The sequence below is a fragment of the Fundulus heteroclitus genome, chromosome 24 (assembly GCF_011125445.2).
Source record: "Fundulus heteroclitus isolate FHET01 chromosome 24, MU-UCD_Fhet_4.1, whole genome shotgun sequence".
Classification (NCBI taxonomy): domain Eukaryota; kingdom Metazoa; phylum Chordata; class Actinopteri; order Cyprinodontiformes; family Fundulidae; genus Fundulus; species Fundulus heteroclitus.
The window spans coordinates 21,529,187-21,542,254 of record NC_046384.1 but is presented as its reverse complement, the minus strand read 5'-3'; the positions used below and the strand labels follow the sequence as shown (position 1 = coordinate 21,542,254).

Genomic DNA, 13,068 nt, shown 5'->3' with positions numbered 1-13,068 from the left:
ACTGGAAGTCATTACAAGTGCTTGATGGCAGATGTTGCAGCCGAGGGGGGACCATCAGTTATCAGGTTGGGGCAACAGCTAGTTTTTCCACAAAGGGAAAGGCTCGTTTGGATAGCTTTTTCTTCTCTAAAACGAAACATAAAGAATGCTTTTTGTATTTACTCAGGTTTTCTTTGTCTATGTTAAACATTTGTGTGACTATTTGAAACATTAAAACCAGGGGCGGTTCTAGACGGGGGCCAACAGGGGCCCATGCCCCTGTAGAAATGGCCTTGGCCCCTGTTATGGCCCCTGCACTAAAAGCATGATGTTAAAAACACTTCTCATGATTATTTGCATTGGCAAAGAAACCATAACTGATTGGTCACTTTGACCAATATTATTTTTTACCTATACAGCTTTACTCTAAAAAGAATCTAAAACTTAAGATGTTTCACGTTTAGCTTTAGCCGTATTGAGCTGGGGGCAAAGTTTTCAACTGCTAGATCAGGGGTCTGAAACCTGCAGTTCCAGAGCCACAAGTGGCTCACTTAATATTATTACACAGTTAAATATTGCCATTTTATTGTTTTTAATTTTTTTTTCTGTGCCCCTGTGAAAAAACACTGGCCCCACCTTGGCCCCCGTGGTAAATTTGGTCTATAAACCGCCCCTGATTAAAACCAAGCAGAGAAAATCTGTGAGGTGGCGATGCCACGTGCTCACAGCGGTGGAATTCCCCCCGTACCTCGGAAAGGTCGCCGTTCTTGTTGTGGATGCGAGCCATGCTGTCCAGCCAGGTCTTGCGGAGCTCGGGGGTACTGGTGTAGGACTTGGCCAAGCTGTACTGGAGGTCCACCAACATTTCGGGGTCGTTCTCGTGCTCCTTCATCTGCTCGGTGGCCATCAGCACCGTCCTGATGCGTTTGGTCAGGTCCTTCACGTCTGATGGGAACGCTGTGTGCTGCCGGGGCAACACATGGGCACAGGTTGGGGATTTTGGAAAGCAAGTAAGCAAATCTTAAAAATGTTTACACTGAATTCAGCTCATCCCAACCCCAGTGAAAGGATTGATGACTTTGGATGTTTGGAAAAATAAAACATTAAAGTTATTTGTGTTTTTATGGGAACTATATCGCTGAGGTAGGAACTAGAGGTCGGCCGATATTTTGGGCTACTACACCTGTGTAGCCGTGGGTCGTGACGTGGGTTTTCAAAGTGTAGCCTGAAGGTGATTGTTAATATTAGCTGGTTCAAACCCAAGTTTTGAGACCCGTGTCATGTAAATGGATGAAGAAATAGCCACATCGGCTTCAAGAATCGGAATTAGTTACGTGGTCTTATAGATAGTTGAATTCTAAGAAAGATGGCAGTACCTTGACTCGTTTCTTTTTCAACCGTTTTGTTGGATATTTGCCGCTGTCTTTGGGATCAATGGGCTCTTGATTACCCGGTGTGGACCAAAGTTTCCACCTTAACATTTAACTCTGCAACCTCTACTTTGTGGCGTCATCTGTCCAAAGGACATCGGTCCACAAATCTTTGGTTTCATGTGGGAGCGATTTTGTAAACCTAAGTTGTGCTGCTGTATTTATTTTTTTTTAGAGAGAAGAATGCTTGCTCTGATTTTCACTCCTAGAAATATTGGGAGCTGTCTGAACCATTTTGCCCAATCAAAGGGACCCATGTTTAGTTGAACATGTTGGCCTAAACGTGCTGTAAATTTCCTATTAACTTAAAAATTGCTGTTTGTGATACGTAAAGTCATATTTACTTCAAATATTCTATATCCAGTGCCACTGTTGGCTGTAATGTCTAAACAAAACAAAACAAAAAATAAAAAACACACAACAGGAAAAGTCTTCATCGCTTCCCACATGGAAAAAAAAAAAACGCCCTTGGAAAAAGACAACTTCAGAAGGACCCACATTTGTGTTCTCATCACTTCTCTCCAGAAAACTTTGAGTCATTTTTACCAACAAAATGGATGAAGGAGCAGTTCAGGTAACAGGTGTGTTACCCTCACAAGCTAAAACCGACTGCCGTGCCGACTATTTTTATCCATAAAGCACCTAAACCTCGCTGCCTTGCGAGTGAAAGAGGCTGTGAGAAACATCAGAGACAGGCAACACCTGAAACCCTTTTAAATAACGAAGGTACTGCCACTGCCCCCGGTCCCAAATGTGAAATCACGGACCAAAGACCAGTCTGATCAGACCCTAAGTGTTAGTGGACCTGACACCGGACACTAGGGCTGGGTATCATCTAGGATGAGCCGATTCGATATGATTCTCGATACATAGCTCACGATACAATACGATTCCCAATATAGCTCAGCTGTATTTGATTTGACGGCAATATCGATATTTATTACTTTAAAATTAATGCTCAAAGTCATGCAATCGAAAAAAAGCCAAATATTATATTTCTGTTCAATTTATTGAACACTGATATAATAACAGGAAAATAAAGTACATTTGGTGCAATGCATTTAATGTATCACAGAAACCAAAAATGTACTATACTACCGCTGTGAACAGTAATGGCGCGTGTAATAACGCCCCCTAGGGGTTGGGAGGTATATCAACATTGAAAGCCAAAATATTTATATTAAATCGTATCTAAAAACATCGATATTAATCACGTATAGTTTTTCTATGCACAGCCCTACTGGACACAGAGCACTACTCGCTGGATCACACAATTCTACAAGCAGTATGTGTCCTTCATCAATCATCATCATCATCATCATCATTATATCGTCATGAATTTCAACGCACTCCGGTCCAAACTGAAAAGGTTTAACGATACTCATTGCCGTTTTGGCTGGATGAAGCTAGCACTGAAGGACTTAGCATACGTCATTTACCCAGAATGCATAGCAGCATAAACGACATGGCGACGTCCGTGTAACAATATTGTATTTAAATGAATAAAAACTGCTCACAGTACTTCTACCGTTTTGTTTTTACTTCTAAAATACACATATTTCTCAAATAAAGTCCATTACAACTAATCGTGGATCCCTTTAATAATCTTTCTCTTTTTATAATGATGGACCAGATAGTACAGAGAGGAAGCTACAACTCTTCCAAGTTGATGCAGAGTAACAATTACTTCTTTAAGGTTATTGCTGACATATTTCTACCTTGATATGGTGTTAATTCCAGACCATGAAAACTCCTTCTGATGGTCAGTTTAGGACAAATAACTTCTATACTCTTTGGCTTTGATTTAAATACATCCCAGAACATTTGCAAATCCAGAAAAACTAAAAATCTTTTTTTCTTTCTTTTTTTTTTTTAAGGATCAGCTACTGAACAGTTTTTGCTGTTGCCTGTGTCGATCAGACCACCCACCTTTATGCTCTTGTCACTGTTGGCGCAGTTATTGATGATGGAAAGCGACTGCTGGAAGCGAGTGCTCCCAATTCCGATGACATCAGCTATCAGCTGGCTGACGGCTATCACCACCTGAGGAACGTAGAGCCAAAATAAATTAGCATCACATCAAGGGCTTTTTTGGAAAAGAGCAAAAGATGAACCGTTTACAAAAAAAAAAAAAAAAACAGAAAAATATTCAGAAAACCCTCTGTGAAAGGTTGCTGGAAAAGGTTTTCACGCTCTATGAGACCTTCCACATTTTGTCATCATCTTAACCGTTTTATTCAGATTGTATGCAAGCAAAAGGACGTATGGATGGATGGATGGATGGATGCATGCATGGATGCATGGATGCATGGATGCATGGATGGATGGATGCATGGATGCATGGATGGATGGATCCATGGACGCATGGATGGATGGATGGATGGATGGATGGATGGATGGATGGATGGATGGATGGATGGATGGATGGATGGATGGATGCATGGATGGATGGATGAATGGATGCATGGATGGATGGATGCATGGATGCATGGATGGATGGATGCATGGACGCATGGATGCATGGATGGATGGATGGATGCATGGACGCATGGATGCATGGATGGATGGATGGATGGATGGATGGATGGATGGATGGATGGATGGATGGATGGATGGATGCATGCATGGATGCATGGATCCATGGATGCATGGATCCATGGATGGATGGATGCATGGATGCATGGATGGATGGATGCATGGATGCATGGATGCATGGATGGATGGATGGATGGATGCATGGATGCATGGATGGATGGATCCATGGACGCATGGATGGATGGATGGATGGATGGATGGATGGATGGATGGATGGATGGATGGATGGATGGATGGATGGATGGATGCATGGATGCATGGATGGATGGATGCATGGACGCATGGATGCATGGATGGATGGATGGATGCATGGACGCATGGATGCATGGATGGATGGATGGATGGATGGATGGATGGATGGATGGATGGATGGATGGATGCATGCATGGATGCATGGATCCATGGATGCATGGATCCATGGATGGATGGATGCATGGATGCATGGATGGATGGATGCATGGATGGATGGATCCATGGACGCATGGATGGATGGATGGATGGATGGATGGATGGATGGATGGATGCATGGATGGATGGATGAATGGATGCATGGATGGATGGATGCATGGATGCATGGATGGATGGATGCATGGACGCATGGATGCATGGATGGATGGATGGATGCATGGACGCATGGATGCATGGATGGATGGATGGATGGATGGATGGATGGATGGATGCATGCATGGATGCATGGATCCATGGATGCATGGATCCATGGATGGATGGATGCATGGATGCATGGATCCATGGATGGATGGATGGATGCATGGATGGATGGATGGATGCATGGATGGATGCATGGATGCATGGATGGATGGATGCATGGATGCATGGATGCATGGATGCATGGATGCATGGATGCATGGATGCATGGATGGATGGATGCATGGATGCATGGATGGATGGATCCATGGACGCATGGATGGATGGATGCATGGATGGATGGATGAATCTGATGCCCCTAAATAAAACTTTCTTCAGCAGAAACAAGGAAGTCGCTCAGAGATGATGCAAAGATGAACTAAACTAAAGACGGGGCAACAACCCAGCATGCACTGCTTCGTGTTGCGCTACCACATCGCTCATGGAGGTTTGCAGCTGTAACACGACGAAACGCGTTCAGGATGTCGGGAACGCTTTGGCGCGTCGCTGCGTCTCCTACCTGCAGGTGGGTCCGCACAAAAGACTTGCGGCCCGTGTAGTCGAAGTTGCTCTTCATGAGGAAGTAAAGGAGATGGGCTGCGTCGCCGCGGATGGAGCTCAGCTTGGAGTTGCAGCACTTGAGGATCTCGTAGCAGAGCGAGGCGCACATGTCGGCCCTGCCGTCAAAGAACGTGCAGGGAAACTGCAAGGGTTTGGGCGACAGATAAGACGGAGAAGCCTAGCGGACTGATCGGAGAGGAGACACGGGTCGGCGGATCCACCTTGAAGATGAAGGTCCTGAGGGAGGTGAAGATCTGTTTGAGGGCAGCCTCCGACTGAGGGATCTGCAGGAAGCACAGATGCACCTGGAACACCTTCTTCATCAGGGGGTTGTGGCCCAGATCTGAATTCAGCTGGGTCTGAAAGCACAAGGAGGCCCGTGTTACTCGAAGGCCGGCCAGCAACGGCACGTCTGATCTCACGTGTTGTTTTACGTGCAGGTGGACCAACACCTTGAATCCCATGATGAAGGTGCAGAGCGTGTCCAGCACAGTCAGGCAGACCTCCGTAGACACGTTGGCCTCCAGCAGGCACTGGCTGTTTACGTCAGCTTCTGTTTGGGAGTACACTGGAAACGCACAACTTGTTTTTATTTCAAAGCATTAATACAGCGAGTCATTTCGTTTTCATCCACTTAACATTAAAATGATCTGGCCTGTACTGAATCATGTTAAAACAATCTTGTTTACCTCTTCAGTAGCCTTTTGCTGTTCTTACAAACACTCACCACTAGAGGTCAGTGTCATATGAACAGTTTTTCTCCAAACAAATTTAAACAATGAAGTTTGGCTTTACTGTTTATTTAAATGATACATCCGCCTGTATAAATTCAGTTTAGCCCAGTGTCAATTCAAATGTGCTTGATATCATTCATACTTACAAGCAGAACATCATTTATTTTTATGACAGCTGTTACATAGTTTGCAATTTCTGGTAAATGATCAAATGTTTCATTTTGATTTGCTTCCTTAATGTTCCAACATTTACATTTTACACATGTCATATAAATGAGGTTTCTACACTCACTAGACATTGAGCGAAAGGCATTTGAATAGTCGCCGATGCAGGAAATCATCAGAATTTTGGAGGTAAAACGCAGTGTAGCCTCAAACGAAGCAACCATCGGGCGCCAACTCACCAAAAGCAATTGGAAATTTGTTCAAGGCAACTGGCAGGTAAGTTGTTTTTTTTTATCTGATGCTTGTGCACCATTCTCTAATGAAACACATGGAAGCAGTCCATGTGGTCCATAACAAAAACAGACATTGGAAACACTTCATGAAAGTAAAATTCATAAAATTTGAAAATCGTAAAAAAAATGCTCACAGGTGAGCATGCTTTTCTGAAGCCTTGGTTTTCCATTATTTGTGTGCAATAATCATCAAAATTACAAAAAATAAAAAATTTAAATATTTGACTGAATGTGTAACGGATCTTTAAAGTATATGGCCTTCATTTCTGAAATGACTAAGAGAAAATATAGATTTTCTTTCACAATAATTAAATAGTTTTTTGCTGTACTCATAGTAACAGAACAGATATCAGAGACAAGAAGCTTAAACTAATGCATTAGAATTGCAGAATATATGATCTCAGATTGTGTATACTTAAAATTCATTTTACAGGCAGAACAACACAAAGGAGTTTGAAAACACTTCTAAAATCAATCTGGGGTAACCACTTGCTTTGAGGTGTCATCTAATTCCAGACCTGTTGTGAAAACAAAGTAAAAGTCCCTTTGAACAAATTTAAAATTATTACTATAATAGTCAATATACTATAACATGCAAGGCACATTTAGTATTCGTTCCACTTCCACATTATAAAATACTATACTACTATATCTTTAACTACCATATATACACATTCAATTTGAAAACCCGTGTAATACAATTGCAGGGATTTGAGTACTTACGTAAGAAATTGCAACAAGGCACAAGTAAAAAAGGTTATCTTGTCATTTAATGTTTCCCTTTGTGTTGTTAGATTTTTCTATTCTCTGATTGGTTGTGGATTACCCATTTGAAACAAAACCAATAAAAGTATTTAGAAAAACAGCTTTTAATTTATGAGACTCACTACACGTAAATGTCAATGTTGGACACTTTGCATCATATACAAGTAGGTTCTGTAGGTTACAAAACGCACCATGTTTTAATTTTAATCCACATTTAATCTTTTGTCGTCAAATTCGTACTATCCCACATGCGTCAGGATCTAGCTCGCTCTAAAGCTTACTGTTATTGATGGTGTGCGCAGTCTCCAGAGCTCCCAGTTGCTGCAGACGGGCGTGCAGGATCCCTGCCCTGTGACGAGACACGGGCAGAGTCAGAGACTTCCTGTCTGCAGCGGCAGGACCTGCGCCCTCCTGACTCCTGACGGGGAACAGGAAAGACACCGTGACATTTGGGTTTCCAATAAAACACAAATCAGACGGTTCGTTGCTTTGTTATTCAGTAATTTTTGTTATTTGTTAATCCAAGAAAATCCCACAATGATAGCTGAAATAACCTGAAGCTGGCAAAACTAATAATAAATAAAAATGTACTGAAGATTAACCAAAGAAAACCAGACATTGCTTTTGAATTGTGGTTCAACAGAATCATTAAAACAAACAAAATGAAACAGGCCAAGACAAAAATTACGGTACCCCTTGAAGAGATTGAAAATAATTTGATAAACTGAGATGTATCCTCTAGTTAGCATTATAGATTTCTTCAAGCTAGTAAGCAGTCAGTCTGTCTATTTAAAGGGTTACAGGTCTCTGTCACTGTGCTGTTTGGTGACATGCTGTTTACCACACTGAACATGGATCACAGGAAGCAAAGGAGAGAGTTGTCTCAGAAGAAGAAAACTTATAGACAAGCAGGTTAAAGCTGCTGGCCCAAAAATGGGGATGTGGTGGCCTAGTGCTTAGAGCATTGAGCTTGGGTCCCAGAGGTTCTGAGTTCAACCCCCACAGACCGCCACTCTGGGTCCCTGAGCAAGACCCTTAACCCCCAATTGCTCCCCAGGCGCCGCACAGTGGCAGCCCACTGCTCCCCAAGGGGATGGGTTAAGATGCAGAAGTGAATTTCTCCATTGTGAGATCAATAAAGTTCAATTATCAATTATTATTAAAGGTAAAGGCTACAGACCATCTCCAAGCAGCTTCATATTCCTGTGACTACAGCAGCACAATTGTTCAGAAGCTTAAGGTCTACAGGACTGTAGCCAACCTCCCTGGACTTTAGTCACAGGAGGAAAATGTATGACAAATTAAAAGGAATATAATGCAAACAATTCAATTTTCTCTATAAAGCACCAATTCACAACACATGTCATCTTAAGGCACTTTACAAAGTCAAATTTAATCAAACTATACAGACAGTAGTAACCTAAGAGCCCAGAACAAACTCCAGATAAATGAAAGGACATCTCCAAGGTCAAGGTACATCAGTGTCAGATCGCACCATCCATCACTGTTTGAGCCAAAGTGGACTTCATGGCAGACACCACTGTTGAAAGCAAATCATAAAAAAATACCACAAAGCTTCTGGGAGAATGTCTTTTGGACAGATGAGACAAACCCAGAGCTTTATGGCCAGGCACATCAGTTCCATGTCCACTGATAAAGCAAAAATAAAGCAGACCCAGAACAGAACACAGTTCCTACTGTGGAACATGGAGGAGGCTCAGTTACATTCTGGGGATGCTTTGTTGCATCTGACCCTTGGTGTTTTAGAAATCACAAAACCATCAAGGCCTTCTGGAGAGAAATGTCCTGCCTGAGAAGTGTCAGAACGCACGATCTTAGTTGTAGGTCATAGTTCTTCCAACAGCATAAAGACCCGAAACAAACAGCTAGAACCATCCAAAACAGCTTTACGAGTATTCTGAAGTGGCTTTCTTCAGAATAGTCAGTCCTATTGAACATCTATAGAAGGACCTGAAACACGACACCCAGAGAAGTCAGCCTCCAAACCTGAGACAACTGGAGCAGTTTGATCACGGGGAGTGGGCCAGAATACCTGTCGACAGGTGCAGACGCCTCACTGACCGTTCCAGAAACTGTTTGACTGCAGTGATCGCCTCAAAAGCTCCCACGACAAAACATGAAGTCACAGGGGCCATCATTTTTGTTCAGGCCTGTTTCATTTGTTTATTTTACTATTTTTCTGTTCAACCACAATTCAAAACCAATGTCTGATTTTCATTGGTTAATTTTCAGTAAATCTTTTATCCATTTTTACTTTTGTCACTTTTGTTACTTCCAAGACTATTGAGGGTTTTTCTATTAACAGTGGGGTACAACAACCATTTTGTCAATGACTGCTTAAAAAAAAAAAAAAAAAAACGTAGCGGACAAAAACCCAGCCGATAGAATAAAATATGCAAAATCAATGTCATGCACTTAATCTAGCACAGGGAGAAGGAAGGAATGAAGCTCTTACCCAAGCAGGAGGGGCTAGAGGCCACAGCGATACGCGCAAAGCAACTTGGCAGCAGTGTTACAGATAAAACATAAAGCCAAGAGCTACAGATTAAAACTGAGTAGTTAGATTGGCAGGTAGACACGAGTTATTGCAAAGATTAACAGCAGAACTGGTCCGTTGTAAAGAATTAAATCTCCAAACCACACGATCAGACGAACCTTACCTGGCAATGAATCTTTTCCCCATGTATCTGAACTGATGGAGACAGATTCTGCAGAACAGAACACAAATGGACCTTAGTGAGGAATCCCTACCAGAGCTTGTGCTTTCTCAGCAGAACAAGTTGCAGGAACCCCCACACTGTTGTAGCATCTCTGCATCATTCTGGCAGGATATTTGGCCGCAGACCAAATATTTGGTCACAATAACAGGAAGTATGTTTGGAGGAGAACAAATTAAGAACGCCGAACCAGCTGTCAAGCATATCGGGGGGAAACATCGTGCTGTGGACCGAATTCTAAAGGAATCAACGTTTGGATGGTTGGAACACGACTAGACGTTGAAAACAAAACAATGATCCTAAACACTCAGTCCAACCAGAATAGTTACATCCAAAGTGTAAAAAGGTCTGTGGTTTCAGCTGCAAACTGGTATGGCATTTATCCAGATAGCAGTGACGGTGCATGAATATTCATCATTAGAGCCTGTCTGCATAATTCACTGTGAAGATTAAAACAACTCTACACTCAGAAAACTGTGTGAACAAATAATAAATTTGACTTTGGTTTCAAGCGCTCTAGGTGTACAGACAATTATAAATATAGCTATAAATTTTAGGGAAAAAATAAAGTATAACAGGAACTAGGGCTGAACAATTAATCGCATTTTCAATATAATCGCGATTTAAAAAAACGCAATTTCCAAATCGCAGAGTCTGCAATTTTTGGCTCTGTAACAATTAGGGAATTAAACACGTCCATTAGGTGTTGGTAAAATGTTTAAAGTGGGTTTGCCTCCACATGGAAGGGAAGACAGTTGCAGCAGTGAGATAATCTTATTTTATTACTTGTTTTAGAGTTTAAATAATCATACATAGTATTAAGTACAGGTCAATCAGTTTAATACATAGACTTGCTTGTTGGTTGCACTTTGCACTTTATGTTCAACAAGGATTGATGTCCAAATCAATTAAAAGCTGTTCTCTTGAACAATATTCTGATTAATAGAAACATTAAAAGTTCTTGTTTTGAATAGTCCTTGTTTACAAACATCTTTATTTAGAGGTCATTTTTGTTGCTTGTGGTTAATGCAGAGAAAAGTCAAAATTGCAATTTTGGTTGAAATATATTGTAGGCAGAATAAAAGGTAATGCTCTGAGTTTAGATGCTGCGGGTCTTTTAGCAACTAATCTGCACAGCGAGGAAACAAATTGATTTGTTGTTTGTATATATTTAAAAAGACATGATAAATTAAACTGGGGAAAAAAAACGCATTAAATCACAATATTAAGAAAAAAAATCGCAATTAGATTATTTTTCAAAATCGTTCAGCCCTAACAGGAACAGAATATACATATATGTGTGCATATCTGCACTACATGCTTATTCTGTTTCATGTGTAAATGAAACAGAAGTAAAAGACGTCAGCATCGACCTCAACGGATCAGGCGAGAGAGAAGCCGATATCAGGCCTTTCTCGTCTCCTCCCTGAGTGCAGCTGCTGACATGTTTTAGAGGAGCTGGGTCAGAGGTGACCTTAGAACCCAAGCTGTAATGTCTCCATCCACACTACTCATTAGACGGAAGAAACTGCCTGTGTGGCAGCTGCTTTTTGCCAACAGCGCTCTGCGGCGCCGACCTGAGGCTAGAAGTCTAATCAGTTCATGCGCAGGATGTGTGGGGTCTGCAGAGATGCTAGCTGCCCTTTTCCTGACCCTAGACCCGTACAAGTCCTGGATGGAGCGACATCAGCCCTGAGGATCCTCTCTGCAGACCTGATTGTTTGCTGCAGTTTGGACCCGTCCCGTTATGTGCATGAACCACAGGAAGAGGTGCCCCCCCACACAGGCGGACAACACCGGTACTTACTCGATTAGAGTGAAGAAGTCCATTAACTCTGAAGGAGCTGCTTTGTTCCAATAAGCAAACAGGGCCTCTAAAGAGAAAACGATAACAGACGACAGTTACCAGACATCTGCCAGCATCGAAATAAACTTCAACGCAGCGGCTTACAAAGTATTTAGAGCCACAAATCTCAATGTAGTTTATGGAATTTCATGAGACAGACCGACACAAAGTAATGCATAATTGTGGATTGGAAGAGACCATAGGACATAATAATAATAATAATAATAATAATAATAATAATAATAATAATAATAATAATAATAGTTATTGTCATTGCAACGATGAAATTTTCTTCTCTGCATTTAATCCATCCCATTGGGGAGCAGTGGGCTGCCACAGTAAGGCGCCCGGGTTGAAGGTCTTGCTCAGGAACCCAGTGTGTGGGAGCTGAACCTAGAACCAGAAGGCCACCACTCCCCACAACTCAACTAATTGAAGTCTGCCTCCCTCTGTGCACATGTAAAATGTAACATGGCCGTCTATGTTGTGGCATAGTGGAACAGTAGATAGTGACGCTTTCTCAGCGTCGTCCAGGTTCCTCTGCTTTGGTTCTGGGCTTGATTTGCACATTTAGGCCGTGGGCCAGAATCTGTAGGGTGACTTTTCATATGAACTGTCAGGGGGCAACTTTCTTCCAGCGGGAAAAGTTGCTACACATAGCAGTGAACTCAAAACACCAATGTTCCCACGTTTTCACTTGCACATTAATAAGTTATAGCCGATAAAAAATCTAAACTGTGGCTGGATGGATGGATGGTCTGGGCTATTTCTTTTTTCTTGCATTCAAGATCTCTGCCAGCTGGCGCCAGAAGATGCTATTATTGGGCTTTCTTCGTCTGGAAACAAATGCATACAAACATCTTACGAGCGCAGCCATGATGACCTGGTGAACGCGCACAGCTGACAATACAGCGATCTGATTGGCTGAGCAGCAAAAATCGAATCACGTGACCTCTTGGACCCGAGCGCCACAGTTTAGATTTTTTATCGGCTATAACTTATTAATGTGCAAGTGAAAACGTGGGAACATTGGTGTTTTGAGATCACTGCTATGTGTCGCAACTTATCCAAGTGCAAGAAAGTTGCCCCCTGACAGTTCATACCAAACTTCTTACGGAAGCGTCCTACAGATTCTGGCCCACGGACTAATTTTACACCCAAAACACGTTTACCTCTGCGACATCGAACCCGCCTCCTCTCTAAGCAGTGTGATGGATGGCCCTCCCCAGGGTGTCTATACTGGTGGGTAACAGAACAAACGACGGGAGCGTCTTTAGCGCTCTGGAAACTGCACTTCAGAATCCAGACTTGTGAAGG

At 42.2% G+C, this 13,068-nt stretch overlaps 1 protein-coding gene across 11 annotated transcripts in view; it reads right to left on the bottom strand.

Moving 5' to 3' along the window:
• dock9b (dedicator of cytokinesis 9b) overlaps window positions 1-13,068 on the bottom strand; it is an 89,470-nt gene that overhangs the window by 12,872 nt on the left and 63,530 nt on the right. For 9 of the 11 annotated variants that reach the window (XM_036127968.1, XM_036127972.1, XM_036127965.1 and 6 more), the window contains 8 exons: window positions 11,713-11,779; window positions 9,849-9,896; window positions 7,449-7,585; window positions 5,663-5,778; window positions 5,432-5,569; window positions 5,170-5,352; window positions 3,339-3,452; window positions 728-943 (listed from right to left, as the gene is read on the bottom strand). In XM_036127968.1, the coding sequence (XP_035983861.1) occupies window positions 728-943; window positions 3,339-3,452; window positions 5,170-5,352; window positions 5,432-5,569; window positions 5,663-5,778; window positions 7,449-7,585; window positions 9,849-9,896; window positions 11,713-11,779 (1,019 nt within the window). The remainder of the gene's footprint in view (window positions 1-727; window positions 944-3,338; window positions 3,453-5,169; window positions 5,353-5,431; window positions 5,570-5,662; window positions 5,779-7,448; window positions 7,586-9,848; window positions 9,897-11,712; window positions 11,780-13,068) is intronic. The other 2 variants (XM_036127974.1, XM_036127969.1) reach the window with 1 other exon arrangement.